The sequence below is a fragment of the Pholcus phalangioides genome, unplaced genomic scaffold, assembly GCF_987345545.1.
Source record: "Pholcus phalangioides strain wild (caught in Gottingen) unplaced genomic scaffold, Ppha-v1.0 ptg000011l_1, whole genome shotgun sequence".
In the NCBI taxonomy this organism is placed as follows: Eukaryota; Metazoa; Arthropoda; class Arachnida; order Araneae; family Pholcidae; genus Pholcus; species Pholcus phalangioides.
The window spans coordinates 2248138-2265748 of NW_028301604.1; the positions used below are offsets into that span (position 1 = coordinate 2248138).

The 17611-nt window shown below is 35.6% G+C and overlaps 1 protein-coding gene across 3 annotated transcripts in view; it reads left to right on the top strand.

The window, feature by feature from the left end:
* Window positions 1-9274: 9274 nt before the first annotated feature.
* The window catches only part of LOC149079939 (uncharacterized), a 45239-nt gene continuing 36902 nt past the window's right edge, over window positions 9275-17611 (top strand). For 2 of the 3 annotated variants that reach the window (XM_089238829.1, XM_089238830.1), the window contains exons 1-4: window positions 9275-9509; window positions 9728-9805; window positions 14025-14166; window positions 15885-16138. In XM_089238829.1, coding sequence (XP_089094955.1) covers window positions 14048-14166; window positions 15885-16138 — 373 coding nt within the window. In that variant the 5' untranslated portion in view covers window positions 9275-9509; window positions 9728-9805; window positions 14025-14047. The remainder of the gene's footprint in view (window positions 9510-9727; window positions 9806-14024; window positions 14167-15884; window positions 16139-17611) is intronic. The other variant, XM_089238831.1, reaches the window with a different exon arrangement.

The window sequence follows — 17611 nt, forward strand, 5'->3', positions numbered from 1 at the left end:
GAAAGGGAAATTTCCGTACTAGCGGCATTCTCCCTCCGAAAACAAGCATCGTATTTCTCCGAATATTCGGATGACGATAAGGATAGGGGAGACCCACTTCTTAAGCATCGGATGATCGTATTTTCCACTCGCAATGGCGAGTGGAAAATACGAAAAATTTATTTCTTGGACTTGGAAATTTATTACGATGACTTAAGTGGTGTTTTTCCTTGAAAGAAAACTGCAATTTCGTCGGTTTTTTACAATTGATTGGACAGATTCAATTAGAAATCCAAGTGTAGTATACAGTGAAACCTCGCTACAACGATACTCGATATAACGATAATTCCCTCTACAGCTATATTTTTTCGAGTCTTTTCGAGATTTTTTTTCACGGTATATTTCTCGATGATATAATTATATTATCCTAAAATTGTATACATATATATAAAATAAATGAAGCAAAGTAATAATCACCCACGTCCATCAAAATAGGCAATGGAGGACGACATTTTTATCCCAATGTGATTTTGGTAGTTCCTTTTGAGAGAGAGGTACGGCTTAATTATAAGCAGGTAGTACAGCCCCTGGAGTAATTTTTCTATTCCGACCCTATTTTTGAAAATATATATGTCCAGTTTTTTCATCGTAGCTCAGTGGAATTCGTAGTATTTACTAAAGTCATGAGCGAAGCTAATATATGTATAACATATAAAGTATGTTATGATAACTACGACAAACGTTTGTCAATGTTCATTTAATATTTTTGTCGCACGTAACTAATACTCTACGTACAGGCTGAATTTTTCAATTGGTTTTTATATTTTTTCATTTCTGATCCCCTTCTTAAGAGACAACATCCGAAAAATTTACGGGAAAAAAAATCATGTATCCTTTCTGGAAATGTGTGATTTAAGGAAAATAAATTGATGACAGCCAGTGCCATATTAAAGCATGGGCTCACTCGGGGCATCTCAAGTGAAAAGGGATCTCGCGATGAAAAGATCAGGTTACAATTTTCAAGAGTAAGTATATAAACTAGTAGGCAGTGGTATTAAAGGGGGGAGACACAGGTATTAAGGGCTATGATGCTCTAAGACTGTCCTGATCAGAGCTATAATAAATGAATTTTTTATTTTCGATCATTGATCATTTCTCTCGCACCACGGTCATTTTTTGTACACGAGGGCTAATTAGACCGGGACCCACAATTTATTACCGATTCCTAACGGCAGCCTTGTTCATACTCACCGAGAGGTTGGTGCACTAACCTCTCGATGTGGGAGTCCCTACGGTAGTAACTTTTTTCTGTGATCATGTCGCCGTTTCTGTTGTACCTCTGTATCAGGAAAGTTTCTGACAAGGACGAACAGGGTATCGAACTCGCGACATCTTTAAACATCCTTTGGTACATTTAGCGAGTATCTTATGTTACGGCCGTGATCGTTTCGCTCGAATTGGGGGGGGGGGGAAAGGCACACTATTTGTGTCCTACAGAAAAAAATATTATCATTATTATTATCAGCCTTTAGGGGCGGAACGGGTGTGTACCAGAGAAGCATTATTATTATTATTATTATCATCATCATTTAGAAAAGAAACCCCCCCCCCCGGTAACCAATAATTTGGAACACAACTGGAACTCCGGTCCATACAAAGTTGACTGAGACATGTTTGGTACCAGAGAAAAAATTACGTGTTCCCCGCACTGTGCTTACGATTGTGGAACGCTAAGAGCGTGATCAACAACTTCTGCTCCGATTGTTAGAAGTATTGGGTACGCACATTGTGCTAGCGCAAGACTTTCACTGACGTGTGTGTGGCATCGATTATTTCAAATCGCTTTTATAGCGCAGTTTCAACACTCTTCACTCCTTTGTTGTCATATTCCAATAACTAGTATCGAAATTCGTATCATACATTTAATTCTGGCTCCACCAAACCTCCTCCTTAGTTGCTGAGAATCAACTTGTGGTCGATTTTTATTTTTATTTTCTTTGCTGCGGTTATCCTTCGCTTTACGAGATCCGCCTGATAGATTTCTTTTAACCACTTTACGATCAAAGGACGTAATATTACGTCCAAACGATGGAATGAATTAAAACAATTTCGCTATGTTTTCTTTCCTCTCTCTTGATCATCTCAAAGCTTCGTTGCAACCTTACAATTTTTGGTTACCCTGATAGTGATTTTTTCCTCACATATGACGTATCTTTCTTATAAGAGTGAAAGAACAGGTAGGGTGAGGGTGAAAAGAAATCTTTCTAAGAGTTCTTATATCACCTTATCTATTATACTGTCTTATTCTTTCATTTGTTTTTTCTTCCCTTCTAACGTGCGGTTAGGTTAGGATAAGGTTACCGAATCGGTTATTCGTCAAATAGAGAGCATCCGAATTTCTTGCGTATTCTCTTGTAAGCGGAGGAAGGAAGCCCCACGGTAACAAAAAATTTGGAACAAAGTGGAAGTCCACGTGATACTTGAAAACGAGGAAGAAATATTACACGCACAATATTCCTTTACCAGTCTAGTGCCTTCAAAACGTTCCTAATCGCAGGGCGTAATCATTGGCTTGTGTGTCTCCAATGGCACCTTCATGCTCACTTTCGCGCCTCGACGACCGCTTCAGTGGCTGAAATGACCCCCCCCCCCCAATAAATTTTGTGAAGGGACTGAGCCCCTTCAATAATTTCTGAAAAAGCAATGCAATGCTCCTCCCTCCTCCAAACGCGCTTGAGTCCCGTATATACGGGACGACCAGCAACTTTCAGCTCCTCCAATGTTTTCTCCACTTCGGTGCTTCTGATCCATTCTCTCTGTCTGTCCTCCACCATCCCTCTCCTTATTGCCGAGAATCCAACTTCAGATATAGATCTTTATTTTGATATGGATTCCAGTCCTTCACTCATGTGATATTTTATTCCCATGTCCCGTTTCTTTGTTACGGGTATCCTTCGCTATACATGATCTCACTACGAGTTTTTGCCCGACATGATTGTTTTCCAGAACTAATTAATCGCGTAAAGTGAAGATCTGTACGCATCTGAACGCGGATCTCTCTGTTGTTTTAACATGGGGGGTAACCTTGTATTTGAGTTATCTGGTCTGAGCTGGATTTCTAGAAAATTTTGATTTCTGAATCGATATAGCACCCCTATAATATGTTTCCTGAAACAAATCCTTAATCACGAATCTCGTCTAATTTGATCACCATTCCCGTGGTCCTGGTCAACTTCGTTAAGTATTGATTTTATACTTGACATCTAAGCTTTAGTGAAGCAAGACAAAATTGGTGGTTTTTAGTTTAGACTGAAATGACACGTATCCGTCCCGTAATCTATTTATATTTTGAGCAAGGATTTAATGGATTCGTAATGTAAGTTAATCGGGTCATATTCATTATCAGGCAATATAAAGAAAATAAGAGAGAGAAGTAAACATACGACCAACTGCCACTTTTCTTTTCCAAACACGAACATATCTTGAAAGGCAATACAGAGCTGTGCTTGTTGCCGGAAAAAAATTTTGCTCTGATTTTCTATCCCCGTGTTGTGTTTGCGATTTCGGAACGCTCTTAGTTCAAAGAGTGTGGTCAACAGCTTTCGTTCTCATGCTGGACGGCCGCTTTCGTTTGCGTACATGCAATGACAATTTCGTTCTTGGCGTGTCTGGCATAACATTTTCGTTCACATTTGCGTGCCATTTCAGCGCGGGCATAACCTTATATTTGAGTTGTCAGGCATAAGCTTGATTGATATCATCGCATTATAAATTCATCAAAAATTACAAATTCATCTTGCAGATTTTGTATTCTGCGTTTAACAATAATTTCAATTTTTTTCAAACTATTGATTTTTTTAGATTCTGTGATTTAAAAAAATTAAATTACCGTCATCATTGGAAGATGGAGCCACCCAGAGCAGAGTCATAATTGCGACGCAATAAAAGCCATTGAACTGAAATGAAAAATATTTGATTATTCGAATTTTAATTTGACTTGTGTGTTTAACATTAAAAAAAATCTGATTTTTTTCCCATCACAGTTTTTGTCTTCGAAAACATTTCATAAGTTTCTTGTTGCAAAAGCGAGCTATAAGATTTCATACTTCTGACACGGCCATCCTTCGAAGATAAAACGGTTGTAAATTAACTCAATGGTGAGACTAGGTTCGATACTGACTAAATACTAGGGCTGGGAATCTATTAAAATTTTTAACTGGTTATTCAAAAATTTTAATCGATAGATCGAATTTTAAACTGATATTTCCAAACGCTAATCATTCATAGCATACCTATAAAGTGTTGGTAATCTCATTGATACATCCCTGATCCCCCCCCCCCAAGGGTATATAAAGTATTGGTAACTTTATATATATAATATTTGATTGATGCTATAAAAATATATTGTATTCATTTCACTCACCTATCCACTTAATGACAAAAGTATTCAAGCACAATAGACTATATCTACTTCTCTTCATAATTCTATCTCATTATAGATATTTGCGAAATAAACACAAAACTAACGTATTAATTTAAAGCATTAAAGCGAACAAGACTTTGAAATACAAATACAACGACACAACAGGCAAAATGCCCAACGAGGTGGCTGAGAAAAAGATGCCCATAAAGATGATGATTTCCTAATAATTTGACTTCTAACACGCGAGCAAAGTTGAAAAACGATAATGGATTCTCGTCTTTGGAAACCCGGAAACTATATTTCGTGCTTATTATCCATCAGCGCTTCTCAGAGTCCATTTAATTTCATCACAGAGACGGGAAAGCTTGACAAGCTTCGGCGCCTTCTCCTTTGAGCTTTATTTAATAGTCTCGCTATTCCGAGATGATGCATCCTCTCCTCCGTAATTATACACATAAATATATAGAGAAGAGTCTTTATAACAAAATCTTACTGGAACGCTCTTACTTTCTTAATTTACTGTACTTTGAAAATTATTTCTCTGTAACGAATTTTGTTGTTTGAACAAGTAACTTCGTTACACACATATGGAGATTCGATTGGTTTCGCATTTTGGGTGGCTGTTAAATTTTACTCGCTAACACGAGTATCTCTACCATAAGTGGATACAGGGGCTGTGCTATGAAGGGCTTGTTTCTCATACATTAAGACACTTCTCATTTTAGGGGGGTGGGGGAGCTAACATGTTTTTCCGCCCCACCACTGCATAATTCTATGATTTTATAACGGTGTTTTTGTTCCCACCTTAAATCTGCTGCCCCCAAAACTTTGTCATCCAGGGCAGTTTTTTCCCCTCCCCCCAGTTACGGTGAAAGAGAAAAATAAAGTAAAAAATCGTATCATTTTTGTCAATCTTCGGTTTGTGAATAAGAAAAAATGATTTGGTTTGCGAGCACGCAAGCTAGAAAAAATCCCAAGGGAAGCATATTTTAGAAGTCTGCGGCTTTATTGCAATATTTTATTTTATTTTGTTTTTTGGCAGAAAAAAATGGTTCACAAATTAAATTTCATCAGAACCGCTCATTTCAGAATGGGGACAGGAACCAGTTTTACGTTCCTGCCGCAAACATGACTCATTTTATCCAGCCTGGATGTCAATGGGTCGTTTCAAACTTTAAGGAGCTCTAAACTTTTTCAAAGATGTTTTGCAATAATATCAGACATATAACGGCAGCGGCGTATTCACATGGGGAGGGGGGGGGACTTAATGGGCTATAATGGCCGTAAGTTCAGAGGGGCGGCAAATTTGAGGAATAAGTGGCCAAGAAAATTATTAGAATGTTAGAAGGAAATTTGTATAACCCTAAATATAAATCTGTCTCTGCCTATCGTTAGGGGAACTAGGTCAGTGAGTGACCAAAAGAGTGAATTAAAGAGTTTGCAAGCACGTGAGGGGGAAAAAAAGTAAGCCGGGTTTTCCTAGGAGTAGAATTTCTGCGTCGTATGCAGCGTGAAAATGCTGATTGGTTAAAAACTTGAAATTCAGGTTTTCTTAACCAATCAGAGGTTTCACGCTGCACGCACTGTAGAAACCTGCTTCTAGGAAAATCCGGCTTTAGAGTTTGAGCAAGCATGTGAATGAACGAAAGAATGACTTACAGAGTGAGGAACCAAGTCAGTAAATGACCTAGATCTTGTGTAAACATGTGAATGACAAAAAGAGCGACTTAGAGAGTGTGTGAGCGTGGGAGTGACTTAGAGACACAGGTATACTTGCAGGAGTAGTGGAGGGAAGCCAAGCAAGAATTAAAGCACACGTTGGCGAATTCGAGGAAAGAGTAGTCACAAAATAATTAGACTTAGAATGGGAGGAGGGTGCCAAAATTCATGTAGCCCACGGTATATGACAAAACCATAAATACGTCTCTGATAACGGGGTAATATTATGTGCACTTAAATTCGAATACTTTGCACTTGTTACATGGAACTATAATTCGAATAATTTGCGCTTTAAAACGGATTCTTTGCACTTATATTTAAAGTGAAAAACATCCGTTTTAGTCGATATCATTCAAACTAAAGTACAGTTCATTCCATCTCTTTAAAATTTATATGTTTAACTACAACCTAATTTCGAGTCGCTAGTTATAATTATTCAATAATTAAAATTTAATAATTAACGAATGAATTTAGTAACCTCTATAATTAAATAATTAATTAAATCCGAACAATAAAAGCCCGTTTTTAATGAATCAATTGACAAAAATGAACTTATTAGTTCCTGACACTTATTAATTAATTATCGTATAATTCATTGATAATTAACTGATTTCATATTATCACGTTTCAATATTAATTCCTTTGTGTCGTTCTTTAGGGCGTGTACTATCACTATAGCACTATATCATATATATCAGAGGAGTTAAGAGGGTCCGCCAACCACGAACGTGGTGTGACAGGGATTAGGGAGCGGCCACAGCTCTCACTATAGTAATTATCTTTACACTGATTCGCACAAGATCCCGCCACCCCCGCGTAAAATCGTCAATTAATCATAAATAATTAATTAACAATTTCGCTTTTATTATATCATAAATAATTAACAATTAGTATTAACAATAACTAATCGTCATAAAAACTCCGTTGCATTCAGTATAATAATTATCATTAATTAATTAATGATGAATTAACGATTTCACTTTTATTGTGCCATAATTAATCAACGATTAGTAATAACGATAATTAATCGCTACAAATACCCCGTCAGATTTAATATTCCACTACAAAACGAATACTTAGAAGAAAGTATCCATTTTAAAGTGTAAAAAGTATCCATTTTAAAGTGTAAAAAGTATCCATTTTAAAGTGTAAAAAGTATCCATTCTAAAGTGTAAAAAGTATCCATTTTAAAGTGAAAGAAAATGTATTCGTTTTATAGTGCAGCTAGTTCCATTCCACATACAGTATAACGAACGGTCAGTGACTTCTAGGAACATTATTTCAATGTCCTACTTTGCATAGTTCTTATCAACAAGGCTTGGCAGCAAGCGCGCGATTTACAGAACCATTTTTATTTAATGATGTGCACTGCCCACGCTCTATCGACAATTGTCAATTTTAGCTATTGCCACGGATGAAGGACTAGGCGGTGTCGGGTGCTTAATTATTATGCATACATATAATACCCGAATATAAAACATATAAAATAAAATAAAAAAAGTAGATAAACATTTGAAAAGTTGCAAATGTTACAATTACAAAAAATCCACAATATTCAAAATTTATGTCTATGGCTATGTTGATTTACGGAGCCATGAATTTGGTTTGGAAATATATTGTAGCCAGATTTAGAGGTCTTTGATTCTTAGATTATAAATAATATTAACAAAGCCAGACATAGCCCTCACATCGTTTTCATTCTATCTCTCGTATTTTTGGGGAGGTTTTTTTAGTGTTAGTTTAATGATTTCCATTGGTTCTACGTTTTCCACAAGAGAAAATCTTCAGGGTCTCAGGAACGAATCAATTCATTTTACATTGGTTGCCGTATTAGAAGTTTATTTTAGTTTACGAACAGACTTCCGTTCCGGAATGAATCAAGTTCGTAAACCGAGAATTGACTAGCCTATATTATTTCGCAGGACCGATCCAGAGAACATCATGATCATTTTTGTCGCACCATTGTAATTTTCTGTACATGAGCGCAAATCAGACCGGGACCTACAATTTATTACAGATTCCGAACGGTAGCCTTCTTTGTACTCATCGAAAGGTTGGTGTGCTAACCCCTTGATGTGGGACTCCATTCTGTAGCAATTTTTTTCTGTGGTCATTTCGCCATTTCTGTTGTACCCCTGCGTCAGGAAAGTTTCTGACAAGAAGAGTATCGAACTCCCGACACCTCCAAACATCCTTTGGTGCTTGAAGCGAGTATCTTATCGACCTGGGCTACCGCGCCCAAATGTTATGTTATAGAAAATTATTTTGAATATACTCTATCATGTTGTCGAAAAGTATCCATAAACATTCAAAAATAGCATTCATAATTGAAAATTATGAATTTTTTCTACAGCATCGAATGAATATCATGCTAACAAGCTAACGGGAAGGGATACAAAATGCTTCAGAATTCCGTCACCCATCATTTGATCTACATTCTGAAGTTACTTGTGTTGTAAAAACATCTCGTGTTTGAAGAACGCGCTCTTCTGTTTCTTTACCCTCCAATATATTGTGACCATATTTCTTCGAGAAAAATTGGGGTTTGTAAATAGTCACCAGTTATGTGAAAAATTGGCAATTTTATAGCTAAATTTCTAAAAGATTGCCAATAGGGTGGAAGTAAAGTGATACTGCAAATCGTAGTGAATTGAAATATATTTCACGTTAAAAACGTCGAACAGGACAAACATATGAGATGAACATTTATATTTATAGAGATAATTATCGTAATGTAATTTGTAAGATTACGAAAATCATCCTCATCAACGATTTTAGTAAGTATCACAAATTAAAGTTATTCTTGGAAATAAAAAAGAGAGATTTTTATTTAAAAAAACATCCGGACGTCCAAAAAAGAAGACGAAACGGGCCAAGTGGTCATCTGATATGTAACAGCTCTTCTCAAAGTCGTTGTGCAACCCTCAAATAATATTAATCTTTCCAAGTGAGTGGTTCTCAGGAAACTTTGCATTTCTAAAACTATTTGCCACAACTATTTCGTGCGGAACACATAACAATGTTTCACAGAACCCTAAGGTTCCGCGGAACTCTGGTTGAGAAACCCTGCTTCTTCATGACGTCATATATACAGCCGAGCCAATAAAACGCTTTCTCTTAACCAATAGCGCGTGTATTGCAGTAACCATTTCCAGGAAAGTGAACACATAGCATATATGCAGCGCCGTCTTCCTCCAAAAATGTGAAAGTTTCTGTTTTGGAAATTTAAAGTAAATTATATGAAAAGGATTGATGCTTTATATATTATGTTTAATAACAAAATTAATATTAGGTTGGAATCATAATTTTTGTTATTTAAATTCCTTCTACGGTGTATTCAACAGAGAACGTAAGCATTGGAGATGGGTAGCTAACATTCAAGAGAGAGGTATGAATTTATTTGTTGAGTATTCATGTTTGGTCGTGTATTGTTATTGAAAGGAATCGCTGTCATGTGTTGGGATAAACATAAGGTTTAAGACAACTTTTCCCACCTTCAACTCAATGTTCTTTGTAAATATCCACCTGGCCTTTATGTCACACAAATTAGAACAATTTGGAGACGTTTCTCATAAAAAAATTAATTGTTATTGTTTATTGTTGTAGGATCTTGACTATGAACTTATTTACTTGGGTGATTTCATGGGGTGAAGGAAACAATTTTTTGTTCTGTTCCATTGCAAGGTAAATCGTATTTAATGCATTTGATGGAAATTTAATAAATTGTTTCTTATTTTAGTATGTGATGTTGTATTTATGCTTTATGTATGCAGGGTGTCCGTGCTAAAGGTGTCCAAAACTGAAGGCTTATACTTGGTTTACCACACGTGATTAGTTATGAAAGTGCTGAGGCATCTCCAAGGTTTTTTTTATCCAAGTTTCCTACTGAGGTCGCTCATGTGCTCTGTGGACAGCTGCTTTGAGGCACTTTTCACAACAGTTGCATGCTGCAACGTGAGTTCAGTGTGTGTTTTGGTTAGCGGAATTCAAATCGATGGTGCATTTTAATCACCGAGTACAAGCTGAGTAGCATGTGGAGTCTTTCAGATCCATATCAAAAACATATTTCTGCAACTGCTGATTTAATAACACCTGAAATGCTACTAAACACTTGGCAAGATATTGAATACCATTTAAACATCTGCAAAGCCACTAATGATGCTCACATCAAACGTTATTAACCTAAAAATAAACTTGAGTTGTCCTCTTTAACACAGCTAAAATTTATAACCTAGGCCTATCATGGGTAGTTCTTTCACTATAAGGCAGTAAGTGTATTTTCCTTATAATTAAATTTAATAGTATTTTCATACAGTATGATAGTACTCTAGTGTTTTGTTCTTATACATAAAAAACTAGCTTGCATATATGCGCTTTGGTGATAATGGTCAGGAAAATTCTGCGCATATATGCGCTTATGATGCAAATGAGTTCAAAAAGTTTGGTGAATGGTCCAATATTTAACTCGTCTTGTAAAAGGAGGAAAAGCCGCTATGGTGGTCGAGTTATCATAGTGACAGACTCGCATCACGAGGACCCGGGTTCGAACCCCACCATCGCCATAGTGGTGGTCGGCTAAAGTTGGTTTTCTGTGGTTCCCAACTTCACGGCTCGAATGCGAGCCGATCTCCTCTTTAAAAATTCTCCCCACAGAGCAACAGACCTACAAACAGTAAAAATGTAATTCAATCATAACACATCACTCACTTCCCTTCGGAAATATAGATGGCAGCACTGAAAAATCAAACACAACACTACATATGCACTCAGACTGTTAGGTACACACACAGTTACACTTCCGGCACAACTCACTAGGTAGTAAATCGCCCATAAATGGTGATGGACCTGACTTGTGCTCGGTTTGAAAGAAAGGAAGGAGGAGGGAAAAGATTGTTAGCAGTATAGATTTCACTTTCACCCCCCACCTTCTCTTTCTTGTCCTCCCTCTCTTATAAATATATTGTAGAAAGATACATTATATGTGGGAGAATATCGCTAAACAGACGTATAGAAATAATGCGGATGGAAAAAAACTTCCATTCATAGGTTACAATAAAGCTTTGTGATGGTGAGAAAAGAGATAAAAAACAGGGAGAGCTGAAATGAATATCCTCCATTTGCGTTTGGACAAAATAGACCTATCTCGTTCGTGATCGTTAAGGGGTCAAATTGGTAATAGGATAAGCTCACCCATATTATTTGATCTATGGTAATGTATAGACCCGCTCAGACATGGCACAAAGGGCCTCGTGTTAGAGATTTGGTTACCGTGATTTTTTAGAGTAGGTATGGGATTTATAATCTATCTCTCTCTCTCTCTCAGGTACCTCAAGCTAATGTAGGAGCCCAGGTCATTGCTTTATCCATGGTCTCTGGGTAATGTTAAAATAACCCTGCTGTGATGATATATACATGAATATAGTATATATATATGCAGTGACAATGATAAATCCCTCTATAACAATATTTTTTCAAATCGTGTTAGGAATCACCTATAGTGTGATGTTAAACTCCTCTCGATATGACAATATCCTTTACTACAATAAACCTTTCCATAACGATAATTTTTTAGATCTTGAAACTGCTGCTATTTTTTTATATATCACTCGAAATCCCCTTCATATATTTTTAAACACGTCATATATTCAGTTATTCTGAGGAGGTGTAATAATATCTAATTGGTACCACCTAATCACAGTAAGTGTTGATGAAGTTTTCAGTATCACTACTTTCACACCATACACCAAAGTGTGTTGTGATAAGCCTCTTTAGAGGGACAGTACACACGTCTCTAACTGAATTTTGTTTATCAACTAATAATTAAAATTTTTTGCTGTGAATAAATACTCAGAAGCACATTTTTTGTTGGTACTAACAACACCGATTTAAGAAAGATGACAACAGCATGAATTTGATGATGCATGATGATAATATTACTTTTCTATATAACGATAATCCCTCTGCAACAATATTTTTTCTTACTCCTCAGAATATTGTTATATGGAGATTTCACTGAATTAATAATATATTAATGTATATTATATCTTAAATTTCTCTCATTTTAAGAGAGGTACCACTGTGCTGTAGAAAAATAACATGAACTAAGGTGGAAAATATTGATATCTGGGATAGACCCACACAAGTGGATGAAATTGCTAGAAAGTCAAAGGCTAAATGAACTAACTTGCATTAGCTTATTGAAAATTTGAAGAAAATTGGGATTGACCTGTATAAATAAGGATCGTAACTAGAGGGAAGGGGGCAAACTCAAAAGGGCAGCAAATTTTAGACATTATTAAAAAAACATGTTATAAAATTATTGTATTTTACAGAGGTGGGAGCCGCAAAGTCATGTTTGTTCACATACACACAAAAAATTCTAGTTATGACCTAGAAAGGAACTATCTGCGTTTGGCTGATTATTTATTATTATTTTTTTATTTCATTCTCTATTGTATTCCCAAGAGATCCGTATTATCTGTCCAGAGAATTTGTTGGTGTTAGTATCCATGCCCAAACCAGGATTCGAACCCTTACCTGCACAGTCAGAGGCTACTTTACCGCACACCAACTCCAGTCATATCGCCATGCAGCAATTTTCATCCGATAGTGTTGGGATGGAAATGAAGGCAGCATCTATCTGCGGTTGCCCTAGACTTGCTAGGGAAACATGACAGTTTAGAGGTTCCCAGGAAGGCATGCAATTAACACTCCAGAGGAAAGTCGAAGTTGCCTTGCTCCGGGGCAACCGTCATCTAGAGATGTCCATGCTACAAAATACTATAGAACAGCGGTTCTCAACAGGTGTTCTGCGGAGCCCTTGGGGCTGTGTGGGAATGATTAGAATTTGAGAAAAATACAAAAAACAGTAAATTTGGAAAAATAATTGTAAGTATTTTTGAATAATAATAAATCAGTAATTTTGATGAATGAATAAAAAATAGGTCTACAGGGCTCCTCCATAGAAATTATATACCAGAAAGGGCTTCACGAGTCAAAAAACAAAAAAGGTTGAGAACCGCTGCTATAGAACATAAATAGCTAAAGCACTGTACGGATAAAAAGTACAAACGTTCACACACCTTATGCACACTATTGGTACCTCCAGAGCAGATGATAACTCAAATGAGAGGGGAGGTTTTCAAGGACAAAAATTATTAGATTTCTTTTGTGTGTCCCTTTTCCTTTGATGCTCTAAGCATGTTTTTTTCGTGGTTAATATAGCCCTATTATCCTTTAATGGCAGAGAAAAAAAACTACCGACCTTTTTCCTGAAATTTTGCGGCCTGGTTGAACCGCACTTTTCACTCGCGCACACCCCCCCCCCCCCCCCCCCAAGTCTGGCCTGGACTGCCAGGCAGCATATTTCCATCATGTGTACTTGGGTACTCCAATACATCTGATTTGAGAAAACATCAAAAAGATTTACCTTTGCAAAAATCAATATTGCCAACGATTGATGTCATTATGACTATTGTGTGTGTGAATGTGCTGTGCTCTCTATCATATTTAAGTATGTTTTATAAATTTACTGAACTTTTTATTTTTGGTTAGAGTGCATTAGTTTATCTGAGAATAAAACAAACTTTTATTATGTTAAACGTATTGTGCATTTTGCTGGTGCTCTTGAGACAACAGTGACTGAGTTGGCCAAAGATTTAATTAGCAACTATGAAATGGATACATGCAGCCAGGAACACATATCCATGTGTGGGATGAGAATAACTGAACTGATTGTTATGATTATAGACAAAAATAATAAAAAGAATGTTTTTACAATTAGTGTACTTAACATGTATTTTATCTATCTGTTTATTTTATGAGTAATTTTGTTCACAATGTTCTTGAACTTTTTTTCTGTACCTTTGTTTAGCGTTTCAATGTTTTCATACGATTTTTTTAGGCTAATAAAAGTATATTTCCATCATGCGTACATCTTCCAGTACATCTGACTTGAGAAAGCATAAAAAAGAACTACCTTCACTAAAATCAATATCATCATGTATTGTTCTACATACTCTTGGTAAAGGAGATCTAGATGATGAGTTAGTGAAGATTTTTATAAAAACTCTATATGAAGATTTTATGGTGGTGGTTATTTTATTTTTCTTTAGTTTTTGTATTTTCAATTAAATTTGTGATATAGTCTCTAAATGATGAAATTAGATTTTATAGTTAAAACTAAATAATATAACTTTAATAATATAAAACCTGAAAACCTTGAAAATTTGAAAGAAACGTATTTTGGATTCATTTTTCTCAACAAAAAAAAAATGTTGGGCTCCTAAAAACATTTTCTGGCACCCAAATTATTTTGCGATTGTCAAGTCTTGATGTATATAGCAAAAGTAATGTAATGTGTTAGTACAGCTTATAATGATAATCCCTTTATTCATAGTAATTTGCGAGTGATTGTCAAAGAGCTGATGCAAAAAATACAAAACAAATATGTGTTTAAGTCAGTCATTTTTTCAACTTGTAGCTTGTGAACACCACAGTGTCCCAGAAGCACCAAGAGTGCTCAAAGCTTGTGTCTGATTTCATGCTCACTGTCTCATGATCAATGTCTCAATTATACACACTGTACTAATGGTATTCGAGGATTACAATTATCCCAATTTCTGGCATGCGTTTGTCAAACGTGCTCAAAGGGTGCTCTTATTTTAATAATGGGTATCGGCAGTGCATGCAACTTGAAAAAGATTGAAGACACCCCCTTCTCCCAATTTAAGTTATAGTAAATTGAAAATTATGAACCTTTTGCTGTAACATTAACAAAAAATTCTGGAAATGCTAGTTTTTCCTTCTCTCTCTCATCAAGAATTATTCTTAGGATGGATGACTATCGCACATTCTCCGTGTTAGCATTCCGAGGTACTTCTAATAAAGGATGGACACAGAAAATTTACACTTTTTACCTTTCCCTTCCCCGTGCTCTATGGAAAACTAAATTTTAGAAAATGGGTTATCTAGGCGGGAGTGGGGGGTGTAGGATGGAAAAACTGTTCTAAAGCAACAGAACTATACTGATTTTACGAAAAAATATTAATTTTTTTTATATATGTTTTGGTCCATATTTTCAATGCTTTTTTAAATAAAAATATGTTCCAGGCAATTTTTCATGTTTGGCGTTTTATTTATCACTTTAGTGTAAAAGAAATATTTACCCATGTTTCACAGGATATTCATTATTTTTTTCAAAGGTTCCCTAACTTTTTGTACCATTGTCCCTTCAGATTTTTTTCTCATCGTTCTTCAACTCAAGCCAATCCATGGGATCCTATGTTATACCAGAAGCTTCTACCACCCTGCAATATTGCCCACTTTGGAAAACTGATTTATATGAATGAAATTATTAATGTCATCGTTAGAAATGTTGATATGGGTTATGAAGCAAAGCCCACTCTGAGATAGCTGTTCCAAATTATGGGTTAAATAAGTTTGAAAAATGAAGTTCCTTAATGTGTGTATGTTTCTATAGGCTGCAACAAGTTACCCTTTTCCAGGTGGAGTTATTTTTTGCAAGCTTCAATCATAGCTAATGTGTATATATAGGGATTTTGTTTAGTGTTAAAGGCATTTTTCTTGAAATGTCTAAAATTAAATTACCTAGTTTAAGTAATCACTCAGTGGTATTATCATTCAGTTAAAACAATTTCATTGAGAAATTGATTTAATATATTATCCACATTTTCCAAAATATATTTTATTTATATTCTACACACAATTTTGAAGAAAAATTTTGTTTTTTTTTTCCTTGCAGCAAATCATGGAATGCCTGTCAAAAAATCGATAAAAGTCAACTCAATTTCCCAACGACAAATCCTGAATTTCAGGTGAATGGTAGAAGTTACATTTTAAAAAACAAGCTTTCTAATTCTGCTGTGGAAAAAAAAGAATATGATGCTTGTATTAATGAAGGAAACCAGGTGTCTTTCAGATGGTTTGATGGCTTGTTGAAGTGCTTCAAACCAGTGTGGACAATTTTGGGGAAATCAAATTTGCAAGAGCTTAAAGGTGAGTAAGTTTTAGTTCAATAATGATCGAACAGGTGAAATAATAGGGTGTAGGGTGATGAAATTTTGTGTGCAAAAAAAAAAAATTCTGGGTTGTGATTACAAAACCAATCTACTTTATATTACAAATGTACAACTTCTGCTTCATCATTCAGCTACCAACAACAATTTTATAACTAAACATGTCTTAACCCAATCAACTTGAATGACGTGATGTTTGCATCCTTTCGTTTTAGTTATCTTGGAAATTACATGAAGATTACAACTTTGTATACTGTGCCTGACTTTCATGTCAATGAAATTTAAAACCAGTTATAAAAGGACGTGAATGTCACATCATACGAGTTGATTGGGTAAAATCTGAGTGCAGTCAAATTTATGCCCTCTCTCCGTAAAATCAAATGAAATCTTTGAAATTCCTATACATAAAAAAAAAAAATTTTTAAAACACAAAAGCATCAAAAAATTGCATCACACTACCTTATGCACTAACAAAAATAATTTCATTCTCTTCATTTAAGCAATATTCCACTACATTATAACAATCTCAGATATTGAAGATTTTTTTTAGAATAAGTCTCTCCTCACACAAGAATACTGATATTGTCTAGATACCAGAAGACTATATCCTGGCAACTCAACACATGTATTTCTATGACACCACTCAAATGGGGATATTGGAGTATTAGTGATTCGAAAAACCTATATGACACTGGTTGGCTGGCAGTTGATGACTCTGCTACTCCAGTATCGTGATTCCAAAAAATTTCTTTATATTAATTATAAATACAAAGACCACAACAGACAAAATGCCCAATGAGATGGCTGAAAAAAATGCCCATAAAAAATATGGGTGTTGAAATATATATCTAAACTATATCTCAAAAATACAGCAACTCAATAAGAGCAATAAAAAACCAATAATTATGACAAAATATAAAGATAGTGCCCATAAAAATCATGGTTGTCTCATCTGAGTATGGATAGCTTCTGGATTTATCCCAATATGTTTATCGTATTTCTTTGTAAAACGTGTCAATCGTGTTAGAATTCCTGACCTCCGGAGGTAAGCTGTTCTATTTATTCACAACCCTATTGGAGAAAAAACTCTCTGCAACACCACAACCTAGAATTATCCTTTACCAAATGATATTGGTGTCCCCTTATCAAAGCAGTTGATTGTCAATGTGGTCCATTTATGGTCCATTTTATCCATCCCTTTGAAAATTTAAAACACTTCAATCATATTCCTCAGATAGCTGCACTCTTCCAATGTAAACATTTTCACAAAATCGAGTCTCTCTTCATAGCTTAAGCCCCATGTGGCATCAAGAGCATGCATGGCTCTTCTCTGCACCCCCTCAACCAAGTCAATGTCCCTCTAAGTATGGTCTCCAAAACCTGATGGCATACACCGATCTAGGATGAACTCAGCCCCAGAAAAGTGGAAGGATCACTTTAGGAGAATGTGAAG